General features: G+C 35.5%; 1 protein-coding gene across 1 annotated transcript; it reads right to left on the bottom strand.

Annotated features, from left to right (window-relative positions):
* Window positions 1-14,145: 14,145 nt before the first annotated feature.
* LOC123699051 (trypsin-3-like) lies at window positions 14,146-21,849 on the bottom strand. Its single transcript, XM_045645913.1, has 4 exons — window positions 21,798-21,849; window positions 21,018-21,198; window positions 20,047-20,302; window positions 14,146-14,335 (listed from the first exon to the last, which is right to left on the bottom strand). The coding sequence occupies exons 1-4, from the start codon at window positions 21,847-21,849 to the stop codon at window positions 14,186-14,188; spliced, it is 639 nt and encodes a 212-aa protein (XP_045501869.1). The 3' UTR covers window positions 14,146-14,185.
* Window positions 21,850-24,293: the final 2,444 nt, after the last annotated feature.

The raw sequence follows: 24,293 nt of genomic DNA, 5'->3' as shown, positions 1-24,293 counted from the left end.
ATTTTAGTCTTGACCTGACTTATTTATAAAAACATTTTTAAAGTACTATAAAAGCGACTAATCTTACTTAAGTTAAAATTCATATAATAGGTAAATTTAAGTGTTTTATTTTTCCTTCTGCTGCTCTTGGCAAAATTAATTTGTTAATTTGGAAGTGTATTCACCAAAGCAACTATTCTTAAGATCACTACTCACTAGCACCCAAATTCATTATTTTACTAGAACGAAAATATACAAAATCTAATATATATATATATATATAGATATCTCCATGGGCACTATGTTGATCAAACGTGCCATATAGTTAGTAATTATTTGATCCGTTTTCACTTGTTGATCCGGTTGGTATTTGTGGATCCATTGCCACACCACCGTCCGTATGTGGATCCGAACGGAGCCACAAGTGTAACCATCAGTAATAATAATAATTACGTGCTTTTTATACAAATCCACCTTTTTTGCGTTTTAGCTCTTGTTGATCCGATTCAAATGAGCCAATCAGAGCCCACCGAGCTCAGCCATTGGTCGCTTGCGGCCTTAGCCACTTGAAGGTTTAAAGACATTTATTCCCGTTATAAAAACGTATGTTGCCGTTCGCCTTCCATAATTTGTTCGGATCTTTGGGAGGGCAAGATAGCTAGCTCGTCTATTAGGATAGTGACGATTTGATGTTGAGATTATAATATTTGTATTTATGTTTTTATGTAGCGCTTTGCGGATGAACATACACGTATTATAAAAGTATAATTGTTTTAAATTCATTATTTTAGTGTCGTCGTAGATTTTATTTGTAGAAGTTAAAAAAGGATAGTTAAAGATAGTTTTAATGATTTTATTTTGTAAAATTTGGAGTGGCGCTAATTTATTTTTGTAAGCACTCCCCCATACTTCTATTAAATACATTAGGTGCGGCTTTACTAACGTGTTGTAGATGGTGTGGCGTAATTTATGAGGAAGGCAAGAAGTAATATTACGCAGAGATCTAAGAAGTGCTCATAATTTATTTTTCAGAGAGCTGCCGATTCGCAAATCTAGGTTATTTCTCGTGGGTTTTATGTTCTAATACAACACCGTTAATTTTAAGTGGAGCGTGTGGTGGAATAATTTTTTATGAGCTTTGAATTTAGATATATTTATTTTTAGTAGATTGCATTGAAACCATTTATTTAATTCATTTTGTGCTTGCGCTATCATGTCATGTATAGAAGGACCAAAATAAAACAGACAGGTGTCATCCGCATAAAGTGTTAGGTGACCATTTAGCTTTAAATCTTGTAAATTATTAATATAAATTAAAAAAAAACAATAGGCCTAGAATCGAACATTGGGGTACGCCACATGTAATTGGTAAGGGAATGCTATCGTGGTTATCTATTTTAACTATTTGTGATCGATTTTTTAAATATGATTTCAGCATATCTAGTGCTTTACCATTAATGTTAATGGATGCTAATTTCTTTATTAAAAGTTCGTGAGAAACGGTATCGAAGGCCTTTTGTAGGTCAATAAACACTCCCAAAACTATATTGTTTGCGTCAATGTTCTGTTTTATTTTAATAGTTAGGTCCATAGTCGCTCACAGAGCTCACTTTTTGGCTTAAATTCGTATTGACGCACTGAATTAAAATTAAATGAGTCTAAATATTTTTGTAATCTCGTGTGTAAAATCTTCTCCAATATTTTGACAATACTGGCAAAACCGAATACTCACTCTTATAGATAGGAGTTACCTTCGCTATTTTTAAAGAGTCCGGAAAACGTCTATGACTTATGGCTTGGTTAAAACAGTCGCTTAAAGTATGATTTAATTTTTCTTTGATGCATTTAATTGCTTTTGTAGTAATACCATCAAGACCTGTACTACTGTTTGAATTAAGGTTATTTATAATTATATTGACACGGCTAGTCCATCGAAAGAAGAAGTGAAGAAGGCTATTCTCTCCCTAAAGGACAGCAAAGCTCCAGGAATCGATCTCCTTAGCGCGGAAATGTTAAAGGCTGACATTGAAGTCTCTGTACAGGCGCTTACGCCTCTGTTAGAGAGAATCTGGGCTGCCGAAGACCTGCCTGAGGATTGGAATAAGGGTCTTCTGATTACTGTCCCGAAGAAAGGGGACCTCAGTCTATGTAACAATTGGAGGGGTATCACTTTGCTTTCTACACCATCTAAGGTTCTTACCAGGATATTACTTAATAGACTGATGAAAGCTGTAGAACCTATCCTGCGAAGAGAACAGGCTGGATTTCGCCCTAACCGTTCATGTACGGACCAGATCAACACTTTAAGAATCATACTGGAGGAAGCATCAGAATGGCAACGTGATATTTACCTCACATTCGTCGATTTCGAAAAGGCTTTCGACACAGTTCAATGGTCCAGCATCTGGTGCCGACTCAGCGAAATAGGCGTCCCAGATAAAATAATAAACTTGCTGAGAGCTATCTACAAGCGTTACGTATGTAAGGTCACACATGACGGACTTATCTCAGATGACATTGGTGTGAGTGCAGGTGTGAGACAGGGCTGTTTGCTATCCCCCTTGCTTTTCCTGGTGGTACTAGATGGCATAATGCATAAAGTCAACGAAGGTAAGCGACGCGGTATAGAGTGGGGGTTGACCGACCAGTTGGATGACCTGGACTACGCTGATGACCTGTGTCTGCTCAGTCATAAACACGTTGACATGCAGTCCAAGCTTGATGACCTTCAACGTGAAGCTGCTGTTTGTGGACTAAAAATTAACACCCTAAAGACCCAGGAAATGCGCACTGAGGGGAGAAATCCACAACCACTGACTTTAGGCCCACAACAAATAAAGCGTGTCCAGCAATTTACGTACCTCGGCAGTATTGTGTCTAATTCCGGTGGAACCGAAGAGGACATCACTTCGAGAATCGCCAAAGCAAGGGCAACCTTCGCGCAGCTACGACCCATATGGCAATCGGAGAAGCTAACGCGTGGAGTGAAATTTAAAATATTTCGCTCCAACGTAAAGAGTGTCCTTTTATATGGGAGTGAAACGTGGAGGGTGACCAAAGACATCACGCATAGACTTCAGGTCTTCGTCAACCGATGCCTCCGCCAAATACTGCGAATCCACTGGCCAGACAAGATATCCAACGACAATCTATTGGAACGCTGCCATGAAACTCCTATATCCCGTCAAATCTTACGTCGAAAATGGACTTGGATCGGCCACACCCTCAGAAGGAATACCTCACATATACCTAGGCAAGCCCTGGAATGGACTCCGCAAGGAAAAAGGAAGCGTGGCCGTCCTAGGCAATCCTGGCGACGATCGGTGGCGGCGGAGGCTAGGGCGATTGGGTTGACGTGGCAGGAGGTGAAGAGCGTAGCCCAAGACAGAACGCGATGGCGGCGCACTGTGGACGCCCTCTGCCCCACATAGGGGCCACAGGACATTAAGTCAAGTATAATTATTTATAATTATATATTTTTACTGGCTTCGGTAGGTCTGAACTTATTAGTGAGGTAATTTTTAAAATTTCGTAGTTGTCTTTAGATTTCCTCTCCTCTGAATTATAAGATGTCTTTCTGGGAAACCAGTAAAAATTACATTTTTTTCGCGGCTCTTTCTGTACCGTAGTTCCTTGATTAAGTTTTAATTTATATGAAGTTGATTTTTAGACGTAAAACCCGATGGGTTGGCTGACTGATTTATTGATTGAAGATTTAATTCCAGTGATTTTATTTTACTCTCACCCTGGTTTATCTGGGATTCTAATTGAGAAATAGCACTCTTCAATATGTTTTGTTCAGTAATTATCATACATGCTGATGACTTAATTTCATTGATTTGATTCGTATTTTGGCGAATTAAATTCAAAGATTGTTCGTTCGACGATTTAATTTCGGTAATTTGTATTTTTACCTCAGAAATGTTTTCATGAATTTTGTTTACTATTTGTTTATTTGAGCATACATATTTTTCAAGTAATAAATACGGCTCAACTCCGACCGAATATCCTTCATATCATCACTAAATCTGCAATCTTGTTCTAGCGGTTGTTTCCGTTTTCTGTAAGTAAGTAATTTGAGTATCAGTTGGCGTAGAACTCGTAGAAAACGAACTTAGCTTCGATAGATCGGGATGCGATCCACCGGCAGTACCCACTGCATGTTGGCGATCTGCGTACACTCATATTTACTCCGCAATGGATAATTTGTGCAGGAATATGAGTCGTCATTTGTTTGACCTAAATCTAACATTTTAATTATTTTATCAGATTGATGTCAGAACCAGGACAAAGGCGAACGCTACACGTCAACAAATATTATGATAATTATCTTGATATTTACTGATGTATCTTGGGAGAGATCACAGCACACCCTACAGTCTACACCATCAATACTGACGGCAAGATAAATATAGCGATCTAGGTCCTGGGATCAGATCACAAGGATTTCCAGAAATACAGCGATATATTTTGATCGGTCAATACACTACCCTACACGTCAATAAATATCGTAATCCGATAGTAAATATTGACGGATCACGTGAAGCGTTCGCGAAAGAGTTGCCCTGATTCAAGTGGTAGGTTGTTATTTGTAGGTTGCATACTACTTGAGAATTATCACCGTCACTGTATGACGAAAGGTTCCGTATTTTTAGTTTCACAACGTTTTCTATAAGTTAATTGAATTACGGTCGACTTCTTCAACTTCCATAAAACTCAGGAGATTTTTTGCTAGCCCTAATTTCATATCCCCATGTCAATGTCATGCAAGTGCATATAAATGGAACAGATCAACAAACGACTTATGATTTGGTATATAAAACGGAGTCAAGAAGTGTTTGAGCATTTCAAAATTTGAACCGTTACTGAGTCGAGTTCATCTAGTCTAGGCGGATTTAGCAATGTATGGAACATTACCTAACTATAATATGTTTGTGTACGGAGCCAACAAATACTGTAGTGTTTACGAAAAATTAATCTACGTTACTTAATATACAGTTTCGTTTTGTCGGACCAAATAAAGCTGTAATTTTGATAATATAAATGGATCTGATCAACATACGACTTTGGATTTGATATATAAAACGGAGCCAACAAGTGTTTATGGGTTTCTGAATTTCGGCCGTTACGGAGTCGATTCAGTTCAAGATCTTAGCAATAAAAATGTCGAGTATATCAATTTCTCCATGAATACGTTTGGCAACATCGCTCAAATATTTGCGCCGTTGCCACTCCGGGCAAGATCTATGCAACCGGAGTCGAGTAATATCGGGGAAAAGGTGGAGTCAGGAATGCACGGCAGTCGGGCTGGATCAACTTAGTGCCCAAGTTGGTATTTATATATATATATATATAATATATATATATATATAGATATCTCCATGGGCACTATGTTGATCAAACGTGCCATATAGTTAGTAATTATTTGATCCGTTTTCACTTGTTGATCCGGTTGGTATTTGTGGATCCATTGCCACACCACCGTCCGTATGTGGATCCGAACGGAGCCACAAGTGTCACCATCAGTAATAATAATAATTACGTGCTTTTTATACAAATCCACCTTTTTTGCGTTTTAGCTCTTGTTGATCCGATTCAAATGAGCCAATCAGAGCCCACCGAGCTCAGCCATTGGTCGCTTGCGGCCTTAGCCATTTGAAGGTTTAAAGACATTTATTCCCGTTATAGAAACGTATGTTGCCGTTCGCCTTACATAATTTGTTCGGATCTTCGGGAGGGCAAGATAGCTAGCTCGTCTATTAGGATAGTGGCGATTTTTTGTTGAGATTATGATATTTGAATTTATGTTTTTATGTAGCGCTTTGCGGATGAACATGCACGTATTTTATAAAAGTATAATTGTTTTAAATTCATTATTTTAGTATCGTCGTAGATTTTATTTGTAGAAGTTAAAAAGGATAGTTAAAGATAGTTTTAATGATTTTATTTTGTAAAATTTGGAGTGGCGCTAATTTATTTTTGTAAGCACTCCCCCATACTTCTATTAAATACATTACGTGCGGCTTTACTAACGTGTTGTAGATGGTGTGGCGTAATTTATGAGGAATGCAAGAAGTAATATTATGCAGAGATCTAGGAAGTGCTGATAATTTATTTTTTAGGTGGTCGATGTGATAATTCCATTTCAGAGAGCTGTCGATTCGCAAACCTAGGCATTTCTCGTGGGTTTTATGTTCTAATACAACACCGTTAATTTTAAGTGGAGCGTGTGGTGGAATAATTTTGTTATGAGCTTTGAATTTAGATACATTTATTTTTAGTAGATTGCATTTATTTATTTAATTTATTTAAATAATTTTGTGCTTGCGCTATCATGTCATGTATAGAGGGACCAAAATAAAACAGACAGGTGTCATCCGCATAAAGTGTTAGGTGACCATTTAGCTTTAAATCTTGGAAATTATTAATATAAATTAAAAAAAGCAATGGGCCTAGAATCGAACCTTGTGGTATGCCACATGTAATTAAGTATATAGTACATGTAGGTAAGGGAATGCTATCATGGTTATCTATTTTAACTATTCGTGATCGATTTTTTAAATATGATTTCAGCATATCTAGTGCTTTACCATTAATGTTAATGGATGCTAATTTCTTTATTAAAAGTTCGTGAGAAACGGTATCAAAGGCCTTTTGTAGGTCAATAAACATTCCCAAAACTATATTGTTTGCGTCAATGTTCTGTTTTATTTTAATAGTTAGGTCGCTGACAGAGTGTTATTTTTGACTTAAATCCGTATTGACGCACTGAAATAAAATTAAATGAGTCTAAATATTTTTCTAATCTCGTGTGTAAAATCTTCTCCAATATTTTTGACAATACTGGTAAAACCGAAGTTGGCCTATAGTTACCAGGTTCAAATTTTGAGCCACTCTTATAGATAGGAGTTACCTTCGCTATTTTTAACGAGTCCGGAAAACGTCTTTGACTTATGGCTTGGTTAAAACAGTCGCTTAAGGTATATGATTTAATTTTTAACCGACTTCAAAAAAAAGGAGGAGGTTATCAATTCGGCCGGTATGTTTTTTTTTATGTATGTACACCGATTACTCCGAGGTTTCTGAACCGATTTACGTGATTCTTTTTTGTTCGATGCAGGATGGTGTCGAATTGGTCCCATAAAAATTTTATTCGGATAGGCCCAGTAGTTTTTATTTTATGGGCATTTTTGTCTGTATTTGTAAATGTTGCAAGTGCAAGTTTGAAGTCGGTTGTTTTTAACGCAGTTATCTACTTGTTCTTTGATGTATTTAATTGTTTTTGTAGTAATACCATCAAGACCTGTACTACAGTTTGAATTAAGGTTATTTATAATTATATATTTTTTTACTGGCTTCGGTAGGTCTGAACTTATTAGTGAGGTAATTTTTTAAAATTTCGTAGTTGTCTTTAGATTTCCTCTCCTTTGAATTATAAGATGTCGATTCTGGGAAACCAGTAAAAATTACATTTTTTCGCGGCTCTTTCTGTCGCGTAGTTCCTTGATTAAGTTATAATTTATATGAAGTTGATTTTTAGACGTAAAACCTGATGGATTGGCTGACTGATTTATTGATTAAAGATTTAATTCCAGTGATTTTATTTTACTCTCACCCTAGTTTATCTGGGATTCTAATTGAGAAATAGTACTCTTCAATATGTTTTGTTCAGTAATTATCATACATGCTGATGACTTTATTTCATTGATTTGATTCGTATTTTGGCGAATTAAATTCAAGGATTGTTCGTTGGACGATTTAATTTCGGAAATGTTTTCATGAATTTTGTTTACTATTTGTTCATTTGAGCATATATATTTTTCAAGTAATGTACTAATACGGCTCAACTCCGACCGAATATCCTTCATATCATCACTAAATCTGCAATCTTGTTCTAGCGGTTGATTCCGTTTTCCGTAAGTAATTTGAGTATCAGTTGGCGTAGAACTCGTAGAAAAGGAACTTAGCTTCGATAGATCGGGATGCGATCCACCGGCAGTACCCACTGCACCACTGCTGGTTAAACGTGTTGGCAATCTGCGTACACTCATATTTACTCCGTAATGGATAATTTGTGCAGGAATATGAGTCGTCATTTGTTTGACCTAAATCTAGCATTTTAATTATTTTATCATATTGATATCAGAATCAGGGCATAGGCGAACGCTACACGTCAATAAATATTATGATAATTATCTTGATATTTACTGATGATTCAAGAGGTAGGTTGTTATTTGTAGGATGCATACTACTTGAGAATTATCACCGTCACTGTATGACGAAAGGTTCGTCCAAATATCTATCTTTTTAGGGTTCCGAATTTTTAGTTTCACAACGTTTTCTATAAGTTTCAATTGAATTACGGTCGACTTCTTCAACTTCCATAAAACTCAGGAGATTTTTTGCTAGCCCTAATTTTATTTCATATCCCCATGTCAATGTCATGCAAGTGCATATAAATGGAACAGATCAACATACGACTTATGATTTGGTATATAAAACGGAGTCAAGAAGTGTTTGAGCATTTCAAAATTTGAACCGTTACTGAGTCGAGTTCGTCTAGTCTAGGCGGATTTAGCAATGTATGGAACATTACCTAACTATAATATGTTTGTGTACGGAGCCAACAAATACTGCAGTGTTTACGAAAAATTAATCTACGTTACTTAATATACAGTTTCGTTTTGTCGGATCAAATAAAGCTTTAATTTTGATAATATATATGGATCTGATCAACATACGACTTTGGATTTGGTATATAAAACGGAGCCAACAAGTGTTTATGGGTTTCTGAATTTCGGCCGTTACGGAGTCGATTCAGTTCGAGATCTTAGCAATAAAAATGTTGAGTATATCAGTTTCTCTATGAATACGTTTGGCAACATCGCTCAAATATTTGCGCCGTTGCCACTCCGGGCAAGATCTATGCAACCGGAGTCGAGTAATATTGGGGTAAAGGTGGAGTCAGGAATGCACGGCAGTCGGGCTGGATCAACTTAGTGCCCAAGTTGGTATTTATATAAATATATATATATATATATATATATATATAGATATCTCCACGGGCACTATGTTGATCAAACGTGCCATATAGTTAGTAATTATTTGATCCGTTTTCACTTGTTGATCCGGTTGGTATTTGTGGATCCATTGCCACACCACCGTCCGTATGTGGATCCGAACGGAGCCACAAGTGTCACCATCAGTAATAATAATAATTACGTGCTTTTTATACAAATCCACCTTTTTTGCGTTTTAGCTCTTGTTGATCCGATTCAAATGAGCCAATCAGAGCCCACCGAGCTCAGCCATTGGTCGCTTGCGGCCTTAGCCATTTGAAGGTTTAAAGACATTTATTCCCGTTATAGAAACGTATGGTGCCGTTCGCCTTCCATAATTTGTTCGGATCTTTGGGAGGGCAAGATAGCTAGCTCGTCTATTAGGATAGTGGCGATTTGATGTTGAGATTATAATATTTGTATTTATGTTTTTATGTAGCGCTTTGCGGATGAACATACACGTATTATAAAAGTATAATTGTTTTAAATTAATTATTTTAGTGTCATCGTAGATTTTTTTTAGTTAAAAAAGGATAGTAAAAGAGAGTTTTAATGATTTTATTTTGTAAAATTTGGAGTGGCGCTTATTTATTTTTGTAAGCACTCCCCCATACTTCTATTAAATACATTAGGTGCGGCTTTACTAACGTGTTGTAGATGGTGTGGCGTAATTTATGAGGAATGCAAGAAGTAATATTACGCAGAGATCTAAGAAGTGCTGATAATTTATTTTTTAGGTGGTCGATGTGATGATTCCATTTTAGAGAGCTGTCGATTCGCAAACCTAGTAGATCGGGAGTCATTGACACAAAATTTCGAGTCATTTGTAACAGGATGGCGGTTCTACAGGGGTCTTAGTACGCAATGACAGAAAGAAAAATGATGGTGTGAACGCTGGTACCGGCGGCTTAGTCGCGTGGGCGTTAGTCAAACTCGTCGGAAAAATAGCGAAAGTCAAACGATTTGTAACACAAAAATTTTAGAATTTACCGATAGCCCATAAAAAAGATGTAGACGGTAGTGTCATGCCATACTTTTCCGGTGTGACATAAGGCCCGCCATACCGACGCGAATGCGTTGATTTAAAAAAAAACAATTCAACCATTGTATTGTGCAATTCAAATCGTATACTTTTATTTTCTTAATCATTTACTTTGTATCCTTTATCATTAGTCACTAAAATTTATTTTGTTAACTTGCCAAATATAATGTAACATGGAATTTGCAAGGGAAGGCACTGCCTTCTGAGATATAGGAATTACCTAGTTCAGAAGGCAGAGCAATATTGTAATGTTATATTTGAAGTTACTAATAAATTTTATTTTATTTACTATTTTATTGGTACCAGGCTAACTTTTGCACAGGTAACCATCGTCGTGCAGCCATTTACGAAAATCGCCATGCATCGCCATACTTTTCAGACGATTCTAAATGGTCGCCATACCGCCGAAATGATTTTGTTTAATTGAATGAAATGTTGAAATGAATGTTTAATTGAATGAATTTTGTTTACTATTTGTTCATTTGAGCATACATATTTTTCAAATATATACTAATACGGCTCAACTCCGACCGAATATCCTTCATATCATCATTACATCTGCAATCTTGTTCTAGCGGTTGTTTCCGTTTTCTGTAAGTAATTTAAGTATCAGTTGGCGTAGAACTCGTAGAAAACGAACTTAGCTTCGATAGATCGGGATGCGATCCACCGGCAGTACCCACTGCACCACTGCTGGTTAAACGTGTTGGCGATCTGCGTACACTCATATTTACTCCGCAATGGATAATTTGTGCAAGAATATGAGTCGTCATTTGTTTTTGACCTAAATCTAACATTTTAATTATTTTATCAGATTGATATCAGAATCAGGGCAAAGGCGAATGCTACTATCAATAAATATTATGATAATTATGTTGATATTTACTGATGTATCTTGGGAGGGATCACAGCACACCCTACACCATCAATACGTATCGCGTCAGTACTGAAACGTTCTTTGTATGAGCCAGACGTGATGACGGCAAGATAAATATTGCGATGTAGGTCCTGGGATCAGATCACAAGGAGTTCCAGAAATCCAGCGATATACAGGGTTAGTTCTCAATGACCGGCCAAATTTTCAGAAATGGTTCAGAATCGATAACATTTTAGAACTAATGAAAAAAAAAAACTTTTTTTTTTTTAAATTAGATTTCATTCCTGTCCACCACTAAAAAGCGAACGTGTGGACATTACAAAAGCAACAATTCAGTTCAAAAACCTAGATAGGTAGAAGTTAGCACACACATAAATTTGGCAATGCGCGCACGCACACAAGTGCATTGATTCTGGGGGTGTTTACGATTTAGGAAATTTTTAAGACATTTTCAAATGAATGCTATTATTTTTATTTAATTTTATTCGACAATAATGTTTCAAATGCACCTTTGGTTTAATATCTAGATCTTAATTTTAAATTTTGGCTGGTCATTGAAAACTAACCCTGTATTGTGATCTGTCAATACACTACCCTACACGTCAATAAATATCGTAATCCGATAGTAAATATTGACGGATCACAATATGGATCTTACGTGTAGCGTTCGCCAAAGAGTTGCCCTGATTCAAGAGGTAGGTTGTTATTTGTAGGCTGCATACTACTTGAGAATTATCACCGTCACTGTATGACGAAAGGTTCGTCCAAATCTATCTTTTTAGGGTTCCGTATTTTTAGTTTCACAACGTTTTCTATAAGTTTCAATTGAATTACGGTCGACTTCTTCAACTTCCATAAAACTCTGGAGATTTTTTGGTAGCCCTAATTTCATATCCCCATGTCAATGTCATGCAAGTGCATATAAATGGAACAGATCAACATACGACTTATGATTTGGTATATAAAACGGAGTCAAGAAGTATTTGAGCATTTCAAAATTTGAACCGTTACGAAGTCGAGTTCGTCTAGTCTAGGCGGATTTAGCAATGTATGGAACATTACCTATCTATAATATGTTTGTGTACGGAGCCAACAAATACTGTAGTGTTTACGAAAAATTAATCTACGTTACTTAATATACAGTTTCGCTTTGTCGGATCAAATTAAGCTGTAATTTTGATAATATAAATGGATCTGATCAACATACGACTTTGGATTTGGTATATAAAACGGAGTCAACAAGTGTTTATGGGTTTCTGAATTTCGGCCGTTACGGAGTCGATTCAGTTCAAGATCTTAGCAATAAAAATGTTGAGTATAACAATTTCTCCATGAATACGTTTGGCAACGTCGCTCAAATATTTGCGCCGTTGCCACTCCGGGCAAGATCTATGCAACCGGAGTCGAGTAATAAGGGGGAAAAGGTGGAGTAAGGAATGCACGGCAGTCCGGCTGGATCAACTTAGTGCCCAAGTTGGTATTTATATATATATATATATATATATATATATATATATATATATTATAAAGGCGAAAGTTTGTATGGATGTATGGATGTGTGGATGTATGGATGTATGGATGTATGGATGTTTGTTACTCTTTCACGTAAAAACTACTGAACCGATTACAATGAAATTTAGCACACATATAGAGGGTAACTTGGATTAACACATAGGATAGTTTTTATCCCGGAAATCCCACGGGAACGGGAACTATGCGGGTTTTCCTTTGCAAACGCGGGCGAAGCCGCGGGCGGAAATCTAGTAAAGCTATATTTGGTAACAATTTTGCACTGAACATAGTCTGTGAATACTCCTCAATTCAATATACATGAAAATAACTAAATCAGCAAAGTAATAACTAATATTTCAGTCAAAACGTATACATACCGGTGCAAAGACAAACTTTTCTGGTTTTCATTCTTTCCGGAGCCACATCCCACAATACTGCGCTTTGGCATTATGCCACTATTTGTCCTTGACCACTCTATATGTTTTAGACACAAATATTTGTCACAATCACAAAAATATTCAATATTTTTCAATGTTTACTACGGAGCAATGACAGAGCATGTACATCATAATAACGAGAACATAACATGGCGCCCGGCCACAGTAGGTATTTGAGCTAACTTCAAATGTCAAGCGGTATAGAATTAGCACTGACTGACGTATAGTCATATTTTTTCACTTATCAGAATATTCATTAGTTAGAAAGAGACAGTATTAGTTTTATTATTTCGGTATCGAAATGCATGATATTTGTATAATCAGTTGTTTGTATAGAACAATATGCCCTGTCCATAGGATTCCTTAGTCATTGGACTAACAGCAGAGAATAGAATAATCGCTAAGGAATAGAAACTGCTATCGCTAATTTTTGACATACGGTCATGATATTTTAGTAATGGTTCGGTCACATTACTCACGACGACGACGACCACGACTAAAATTTTCATCCTGACAAAATTGTTTCAAAATAAAATATTAAAATTTCCCGTCATGCAGGTACTCGGAAAGAAAAAAAAATTCGAGTACAGTTAATATAAAAATAGGTTTTTTGCAATTTTCGCCGAGACGGTAAGTTAATCATATAATTACCATTTACCAAAATTGTAGATTATAAAATTATCTATAAAAAACTTCAAATACATTTTTATCTAGGAGCCACCGTTTCTACGAAAAATCTATCATTTCGTTCGTTGATCTCAAAAAAAAAATATTCCAATCACCAGAACGACAGGAAATTTTAATATTTTATTTTGAAGTGTGTTTTTCACAATTGGATGAAAATTTTGTTAGTGGTCGTCTTCGTCGTTGGTAGGGTGAACAAATCCTTAGCGAAATATCGTACATGACAATAATAAGTATCGCTAGCGGATTCTATTCCTTTGCGTTTTGACGTTTGGCTAAAGGGGCTGGGTGGTTCAGGGTTTTAAAGAAACTGCACATTTGCTCAATAAACATTTAATTCATCAACGGCAAACTGATAATAAGATACACGAAAAACGTTAATAATAGACTACCAAAAGAAAGAAATAATTTATTCTTGTATCAAAAACAAAAAATATTTAAAACTAAAACAAAATACAAGGAAATAAGGTAAAAATACATTATCCCCAAAATTCAATCCCGGTAAGAATACTCCCGTGAATACAACAACTGAAGATTAATAATAAACTACCGTTGATAATAAACTACCACAAGAGCTCAATAAAGAAACAAAATATTATTCATTTGAGTCCACTATGCCCAAAATCCAATCTAGGTAGGAGAACACTCTTGTATATACCTCCGGGTACCTAGAAGCGCAGCCTACACCCCAGGAGGCGACGCCGACAAGCTTTCCATCAGCTGCTAATGGACCACCGGAATCACTCTGAAATAACAATCCAATGAGCAAATGTTCTACTACGGTGCATTTAGACCAAACGAGCGAATGCTCATTCTTACCCCACTGTGTCAAATTCTTTTAGTGTAAACAGGCGTAGAGCGTTCTTTCGTTGTTCTTAGTGCGTTTGAAAAGATTCTATGAATGTACTGTTGTTGAATGTACTCATGTACTCATGTTGAATGTACTGAACAAAACTGAATACGAATTTTCATCTACACTAAAAGATCACGAAATAATTCTCTAGCTTTATATTCGTTTGGTCTGGATGAACCGTTACAAAAACGTTGCATTTATTGAACTATAGAGACACGATGATACTCAACACGTTACACTGCAAGTAAAATATGCAATTATATCTATGCTAATATTATAAAGAGGAAAGGTTTGTAATTATGTAAGTATGTATGTATGGTTTTCACGCATAAAATACTGGACCGATTTCAAAAATTCTTTCACCATTAGAAAGCTGCCTCTTCACTGAGCAACATAGACTATATTGCATTTTCAAAAAAAATAGAGATCCTTACCAAAAATGCAATAATGTAACCCAAGGTGTAAAAAATTCCTAAATAAAACTTCTGTCATCGCGTGCGCTGCGGAATCTATTGAAGATAGAACAAAAAAATGTTCTACGGTATTATAGAATGGATCAATACCTACAAGAAAGTCCGCAACACCATAATATGTCCATCTTCAGTAGTTATGTTACTATAACAACTTTTTTACGTTTTCAGTAAACTGATGCCCCGGAGTTATGAACTGATGCCCCGGAGTTATGTAAAAGTTTAAATGTTATTCACAACCCATCGCTTAGTGATCATGCATTGGTTATAACTGAATTTTCAATAAAAAAACTAAAACCTCAACCCCAATACAGATATGCAAGGCTGTTGAACAAAATTAACCAAGAAGAGTTTGACAAAGACTTAAGAACTCTTCCGTGGAACACCGTCCAATACGCAATAAATGTCGACGAAATGGTGAACAACTTCAACAGTCTCATTGTTACGCTATTTAATAAGCACGCACCGCTTAATAAAATAATAGCTAACGTATCGCCTAGACCCTGGATTACAGAGACAGTTAAAGCCATGATCAATCTCCGTAATGAGGCTCTGGCAAAAGCGCGTCGCACTAAATTAGGAATACACTACAGATACTACAAAGATTTGAGAAATACGGTGAATACTGCGATACATCGAGAAAAGTCAGCATTTTTTTCTCAATGCATCAACGACAATTATAAAAAATCTTAATTTTTGTGGAAATATCTAAAACAGATTGCGGTGAAAGGCAATTCAAATTCTTACATGCTACCGAATCATGTGAGCGACCCAGATAAACTTGAAGACTTCTTTACGCGGATCCCAAGTCAAACCGAAAAAGACTATAACTATATCAATCACTTTAAACATTCTCGACGTAGTGATGCCACCTTTAAAATTCAGCCTTGCACAGCGGATCAAGTGAATAAAATTATTTTAGATATTGATACAAATGCTGCAGGCCATGATACAATAACATCTGCTATGATTAAAATGACACTACCGGTAACATTACCAATAATCGCTTCAATTGTAAACGCCTCACTCGTAGAACAGAAGTTTCCAGACACCTGGAAATTAGCAAAAATTAAACCACTGCCTAAAAAGTCTACGGTAAGTGACTATAGCGATCTACGAGCCATCAGTATACTCCCCGTTCTGTCGAAGGTATTAGAAAGGGTAGTTTGTAGGCAACTTACCAAGTTTATGGAGGATGAATGTATTCTTCCCGAGGTTCAATCTGGCTTTCGGCGAGGGCATGGGACTGCAACGGCCTTGGCCCATGTTACCGACGACATACTGTCAAATAGTGATAAGGGTAGGGGCAGCTTCTTAATATTACTCGACTTTACTCGTGCCTTTGACTGTATAGACGTCGACCTGTTGATTGCGAAACTTATGCACTATGGTGTAAACGAAGAAACGTGCAATTGGTTTACTTCTTACCTATCTAACCGAAAACAATACGTCAGTATTGATTCGCAGGGCCAAATGAAACAGTCGGAAATAAAGGAGGTAAACCGCGGATGTCCGCAAGGTTCGATATTAAGTCCTCTCTTATTTATTATTTACACAATAGATCTTGTTGATGAAATTAAATATGGCAAGGTGCACCTCTACGCTGACGATACACAAATATATTACGATGTGGATCCTAAAAATGTTCAACCGACTATAGATCAGGTAAACCAAGATCTGCAACTGATCTCCTCCTGGGTGAAGAAGAATTCCTTAGTCTTAAATCCCGCTAAATCAAAATACATGGTACTTGGAACTAAGCAACAATGCCAACAAATACTAATGAACAATGTCCATATTATCGTCCTTGACAATAATGCAGTGGGTAGGGCAGATGTATCGAGGAATTTAGGTATTTTATTAGATTCCCAACTAAGGTATCAGGAACATGTTGAGGGATTAATTAGAAATGCTTTTTATAGGCTTAAGGTTCTGTATGGCTTCAGGGAGCATCTGTCAGAAGAAGTGCGAATATTACTTACAGAGTCCCTAATTCTTTCACTCTTCAATAATTGTGACGTTGTGTACGGTCCACGCCTTTACGGGAAAACAGAACGAAGCCATTCAGCGAGTACAAAATGCATGCGCTCGTTTCTGTTTCAAAATACCCAGGCGAGCACACATCACACCGTATCTAAACGACAAAAAAATTGTTAAGATGAAAGAAAGAAGGACACTGCATCTAGCGGCACTCGCATTTCGACTGATTAAAGCAAGACGACCTGCATACCTCTACGATAAACTTACGTGGATAGACGACTATCACGCTCTCAATACGCGTAGTAAGAATACCAGTCAGTTGGTAATACCGAAGCATAACACCTCAGGCTTCAAGGGTAGTTTTAAGTACGCCGCGTCCAAAATTTGAAATGACTTACCGCCACCTTTAAAATTGAAACAGGATATCTCCTTCTTAACATTTAAAAGGAAATTAAAAGAGATTTTGTTAAAGAAGCAAATTGAAGACTGGCGTGCTTCAACCCAATAGCTGAAGCGTGATGATATACCTATATAACCTTGGCTTCCATATCGTATCACATGTTGTACTGTTTTGACTTTCCTGAGATTTATTGTATATGTATATATATGACACATTATATGCCTTTTAATATATTATATTATTCTTATTTATATGTTTCTGCCGTAATATAAATTATATGCATTTATTTATTTATTATTAATATTTATATATACTTCCTTATCTATATATTTATTTTAAGTACCTAGACTTAATTCTTTTTTAATATTAAGACGAACCGCAATCGCCGGTACAGCCTGAAAATCAGCGCTGCTTTTGTGCAGCATTTTGAATGAATGAATGAATGAATGAATGAATGAATGAATGAATGAATGAATGAATACTTTATTTGCACCAGTAACAAAATAATAACAAAAAAACACAGAAAATAGAAAAAAAGTACAAAAAGGCGGCCTTATCGCTAATACAGCGATCTCTTCCAGGCAACCTTAGGTCAAGGATCATGAGAATTACGTAATATATTGAGGTCGATGGTGCACAACACAATTTATAATAAAATTATACATATATACACATAAGAATATACTATACATAGTTAAATAAATGAGTATACTACATATTAAAATAATATACATATACACACAAATATACATTTCATAAAGATAAATAGTAATTATATACTTGCTTTTTGAACTCATTCACACAAATTTTGCTGAGGCTGTCGCCGTTTGCCTAATTGTAAGATAAATTTTATAATGTGTTTGGCTGTTTTTACACATAATATATTAATCCTTATCCCATTAAATGATGTTTTATTATAGACTGTTTCAATACTAGCAAATACTTTTTAAATTAAAAAAAATAGATATTCCATTCAAAAGATATAGGTAACGAATTTTTAAAAGTGTCAATCTATACAGAAAATAGTAGGTAAGTATACTGTTTAATACAATGAGCAGGCGTAGTGCGGGATGGGGTGAAGGTGATTTTCATATTATGATAAAAATTAAACCTAGTCCGACCTATAGTAGACTTTTCACTGTCACGTTATCGCTATCTATGCGGGTGAAACCGCAGGGCATTGCTAGTACTATTATATATTAATATGCGATCGCGATTTGGCAAATTATTATAGTTCTTTTGATGACAATAATTGGGATTCTTGTGTTCCAAAACTCATATTTTGATCTCGAATTTGTCATGAAAATGAAAAGAAATTATTACGATGCTGCGGAAATAAAATATAGAGATTGACAAAATGCAAAACGTGCGGTTAAATTTTTTGTTAAAATTTGTTTTTTAACAAAAAAAATATGCATTGTTGTGAATTATTATTTCTATACTCACTTGACATCCTCGTCTATTACGTTCTCCTACAGCACAAATATGTTTTTGCGTAATAAGACCTATATCTTCATAATATCTTAACTTTTGTTGACACATTTTCACAGATATGGTTCTTACAGAAAGTATTTGGAGATTATCAGGTCTTGTTCGATAATCCTGAAATATTACAACACGGTAAATTGGCAGTCAATAATTATTATTTTTATGTTCAAGCTCGCAGTATTAATGTGACCTTGAAGGCGAAATAAATGCTCGAATTAGCGCCGCATCGGCTGCTTTTGGCAAACTAAGACGAAAGGTTTTTTGTTCTCACGACCTGAAAATGGCAACAAAGGTCTCGGTCTACAGGGTTATAGTCCTACCCAACCTATTATACGCATCGGAGACTTGGTGTCTTTACCGTAAACAAATTCGCATGTTTGATCGCTTTCACTTGCAATGCCTGCGGGATATATTGGGCATCAAGTGGACGGATCGGATCAGAAATACGGAAATACTTCGTCGCACTAACACCTTTGGCATAGAAGCATTCCTGATGCAACGACAGCTGCGATGGTGTGGCCATGTTTTCCAGATGCCTGACGAAAGAGTAGCCAAGCATATTCTACTGTGAGCTACAAGAAGGCAAGCGAAAACGTGGTGGTCAACTCCTTCGATACAAGGATGTGCTAAAGCGGCACATGAAAAAATGTGGGATCGATTCCTCCAGATGGGAGGCATTGGCTAATGATCGATCTGAATGGAGACACCTACTTAAGCAAAACATCAACGCTTTTGAGGAGATACGTTGCAGAGAGCTAGACGCCAAACGCGATGAGCTCAAAGCCCGATCAACTGCGGCAATCAATTATAATTATTGCGGTGGTGTTTTGACGTGCCCCAAATGTGACCGCACATTTTTAGCCAAAAGTGGCTACATGAGCCATGAAAGGGCTGACCCGCAGAAAACTTGACAATAGTTAGCAGTCGCCGTAGCCGAAATCGGCAAGGAGTGATTATTATTAATACCACAGAATAGGGTAATACTAAACAATTCGTTCAAATGATCTAAGAAGTCTTTGAATGTGATCCTGTTCCTAAATAAATATTCCAAAATCTCTCTCCTGGTGATAGCAAAGTTTTATGGAGAACTAGTGGTCTAGATGTTTAATTTTTCTCTCCATAAGAACGATCCTTGAACTCCAAGGAATATTATAAAAAATATTTAACAAAATCGGTTCAGCCGATCTCGAGTTTTGCGCTTACCAACACATTTGGCAATTAATTTTTATTATATAGGTAAGATAACGATACTAAACATAACGTACATCTGTAAATCCCCATCCTGAAACTACGCAGGTTGTGTTAGCAGGAGTATCCTCATCAGGCAAGGCCATGGGAGCTACTTTAGAGTAGTATTGAATCTCTTCAGCTACTTCAAGAAGAGCGATATCATTTACGTAAGTTGTGTCACTAAAATTCGGGTGGTTTATTATTTGTTTCACAGCATATGTATCACCACCTGACGACAGTTTGTTGGTTCCAACTACCGTTATATATACCGCTATTCTGGCGTCACGGAGACTGTAAAAAAACTTGATATCTGAAAATTACTCAAAAATTTCCTGTACATACAAAAAATCCTTTATAAACATGCATTTATCCGCCATAATTGTCTTTTTTTATTGCAAGTGGAAACAATTTAAATGTTAATTTATAAACTTCTATTTTACATGTTAATTCCTCTGTTAATTTATTTTATAATTATATGATTAAGCCATACTATTGAGTAAAAAAGGGTTAATAATTAATATGTGATGTAGCTCTAAGGGGGTCTCTTTTATAACTTGATGCGTTTTTTTAAATGTTAGGAGATACTGGAACTATCAAATCTTTCATTTCTAAGTCTTGTTAAAATTTGACCTCACTTTTATTCTAGCCCTTAAATGAGCCGAAAGCGGTTGCCATAAAACTATTGCAAAAATTTGGCCTGACTTTTATTCTAAACTAGCTTACCGCCCGCGGCCTCGCCCGCTTTGTCTAAAACCTAATAAATTATATACTAAAACCTTCCTCTTGAATTACTCTATCTATTAAAAAAACCGCATCAAAATCCATTGCGTAGTTTTAAAGATTTAAGCATACAAAGGGACATAGGGACAGAGAAAGCAACTTTTTTTTATACTATGTAGTGATGAGCCGAAAGCGGTTACCATAAAACTATAGCACGGTTAAAAAATAATAGAACCGTCGTAACTAAAATGATGTCTCATAAAAAGTATTTATAATAATACTTTACTCGACTGTGCAATGCGCAGCTGTCACTACCCAAGTCGGTCTGATGATGGAGGCGAAACAGAAGTGGGACTCAGCGTAGATGTTCAACCTCAATGATACTAGAGATGGAATAGCTCCTTCTGGTGCGTCTTCTCCACCTATTATTTTAGTATCGGGATCAATTGATGCTTGAAAAGCTCCTGCTGTAATTCCAAATTTTTATTTAACCTCTATTGAAACTATTTCTTAGCAACAATCAGTAAGCGAATTAGTGTTATAGTCTGTATTTTTGCATTCTAGCTTGTGGAAGGTTTTCTGTTAACCAATGTTAAACAATGTTACTCTCTTGTATTAACATACTAATTTTATATGTTTAGGTTTCTATGGAACTTTTATTTCTAGAAATTAAAAATTTTAATGGATTTTAAATGCGATTTATTCATTATATTATTTTCCCGATGCTCGCTGCAAAGTGTGCGAAACGTCGGGAAAATAATATCTATAGTACCTAATATTATAAAGAGGAAAGGTTTGTAATTATGTATACGTATGTATGGTTTTCACGCATAAACTACTGGATCGATTTTGATGAAATTTGGACATAGGCTACCTTTTATTGTGAACTATGTACCACGGGCGAAGCCGGGGCGGACCGCTAGTAATGAATAAATCGCGTTTAAAATTCGTTAAAATCTTTAATTTTTATTTCTATTTTATTATGTTTATCATATTATATGCATTCATAAGATATAACTATATTATTAAAATAAATCATAAAATTACAAATGAAAATATGCCTTACCTTCTGCGACCCAAGGACCAAAAAGAAGGAATAAAATGAAATTTTTAAACATTGTAATTAAATGTTATTTGTAACTTTTGATCACTTCGAATGCTTCGTATTCTCTTGACTGAATTACCTTAAATTGTTGGCTTAATTTAAACAAAACTCTCTCGACTTAGAAGTGACGTAAGTACTATACGAATTACTTACAGTTTAATTAATAATGTATAATTGTAGTTTAAGAATTAAATTGTTATTTATTTTTATCAGAGGTCAAATAAAATTGTACATCATTACGCTCACTACCTACTACAATTAATGTTTAAAATGCGACCTAAAATTAAAATTCATTCTTATGCCATAAATGGAAACGAACGAGTATAATGGGATGTTATTCGAAATTATTTACAACTGATCTAATCAGGAAAAACTAATATTGTTTAACCGCTCATATGCTTCAGAAAAAAAAAATGACCCCTTGCTTTGTTCCGTGCATCCACAGTTGCAATAACACGATCGCAAATCTTGTTTCGTGCAACTGTGGTTGCAAAGCGACTCTCTTATTTCAATTGATTATAAACCTTATTTCATTCTCTCAGAGTCTAATTTTTACGTATTTAAACCAAAGACAACTAATTGATTCATCTATTGCTATCCAATACTACCAACCTTTCAAACAGAATTTTGAGAATATCTTAGTTTGTATCTTACGTGTCTTAAAAGGAAGTGTTAAAATATGCCGTAATTGTTGTATTTTATTGATTTCTACTCGTGTTTACTTACCAAATTATTCTCTAACATGTGTTTTATTGTTATAAAGTAATATTTTAGTGACCGTTGTAATAAATATGTAATTAAGACGACTTTAAAAGTTAGTAGACTTTGGACGATTTCATAACTTTTAAAGGTATATGGTAATCATATATTGTTAAAATAACACAGATTTGTATAGTATTATTTCAATAGCAATCGATTACAATCAATATATTTGAAGTACTCCTCACGCGGAACTCATAAATTAAGTTTTAATAGCGGTGGGTCGAACGCGCGGCGCACTTTCCAGAGCACTAGCAAAGTAGGCTACCTTTATTTTTTTCGGAAGCAATTTAGCGTATTTCATTTTTGCAACTGTGGTTGCACAAAGCATATGAGCGGTTAAAATCTATTAAACTTTAGTCTAATAACGTAACTTTAGTATAGACGTCAAGTTTTGACCCTTGATTACCAATATTTCAAAATACAATGACACCCATAAATGAAGAATTACATTTGGAACCATAATCTCACCATGAGAGCGTATCGCCCTTGAAAGTGTGAAGAGTAGGTACCAAACATTTTTCAAAAGAAGGCGCAAAATGACACATTTTTCAATAGATTTGATATTGAGCTTCATGAAAATAATATTAATATTATATCATCTGTACTGATTGATACCTTACAAATATTTAATATTATGTTTATTATTTTGATGAAAGTTTGAGTGAATTAGGTACCATTTATATTCAATTAAAGAAGAGCATTAATTACTTCTTCATTAATCACACGCAAATAAATTTAAAATTAGATTTTTTTTTAATTTTAATTGGTTTCCTTTTGTAAAATATAAACTTTGCTCATTGATCACAATTCCCAAGTAATTTGCCCAATACTCGTATGGGCTTTCACCATTTTTAGTAAGAAAATATAATATGTGAATTTACCTCAAAAACTACGGTACCGATTTTGAAAAATTTTCTTCAATTACAAATCTACATCTTACGAAAAATGACTAGAATGAAGCCAGGACTAGCGCATAGTACTTAGTTTAAAAAAAACATTACTTTTACATCATCGTGATAACGTTAACAATTCCTCAGTATCAGCGGTTTTCGTGTCTCAGAGAACCCTTGATATTCCCTTTTACCCTTATAGCATTAATCTGATTCCGTGAACGTAGAGGGCCCGGGAGACCATATTACGTTGCTACTTAGGCCTAAATGACCCTTCAGCCGGTTTCTAAGGAAGTATTCTAAAAAAAGAAGTTAACCCTTATTTGGATGAAGTTTTGTGTTTCAAGTGACATTGGTTACGTGTGTTCGTGGAATACCGTGGAAACCATTTCATGAATGTGTTCTAATTCACTTGCGCTATTTTCAGGTGACATTTTATATTTTTATTAGAAGGTACCTAATTATTTATTGGAAGAACATATTGTTTCTAAACAAGGCTTGAAAAAAAACTGTCTGTAGCTAAATTATGGCTTTAGATGTTTTAGAATAATGGATGGTAATATCACAGTTGACAGATATATACTATATATATCTGTATATATAGTATATATATATATCTGTATGTAGTATATATCTGTCAACTGTGATATTATTAGTTTAGTTAGTTTCCTAACTGTATGTACGTAGTATATATTATATACTACGTACATACAGTTAGGAAACTAAGCCCCTGCGATGAAATTATGACGTATAGCTATAGGGCTGTTACCTTTTTGATATTTAACCGACTTCAAAAATGGAGGAG

The sequence above is a fragment of the Colias croceus genome, chromosome 2, assembly GCF_905220415.1.
Source record: "Colias croceus chromosome 2, ilColCroc2.1".
Lineage (NCBI taxonomy): Eukaryota > Metazoa > Arthropoda > Insecta > Lepidoptera > Pieridae > Colias > Colias croceus.
The sequence above is the reverse complement of the archived record's forward strand: the minus strand, read 5'-3'. Positions and strand labels throughout refer to the sequence as shown.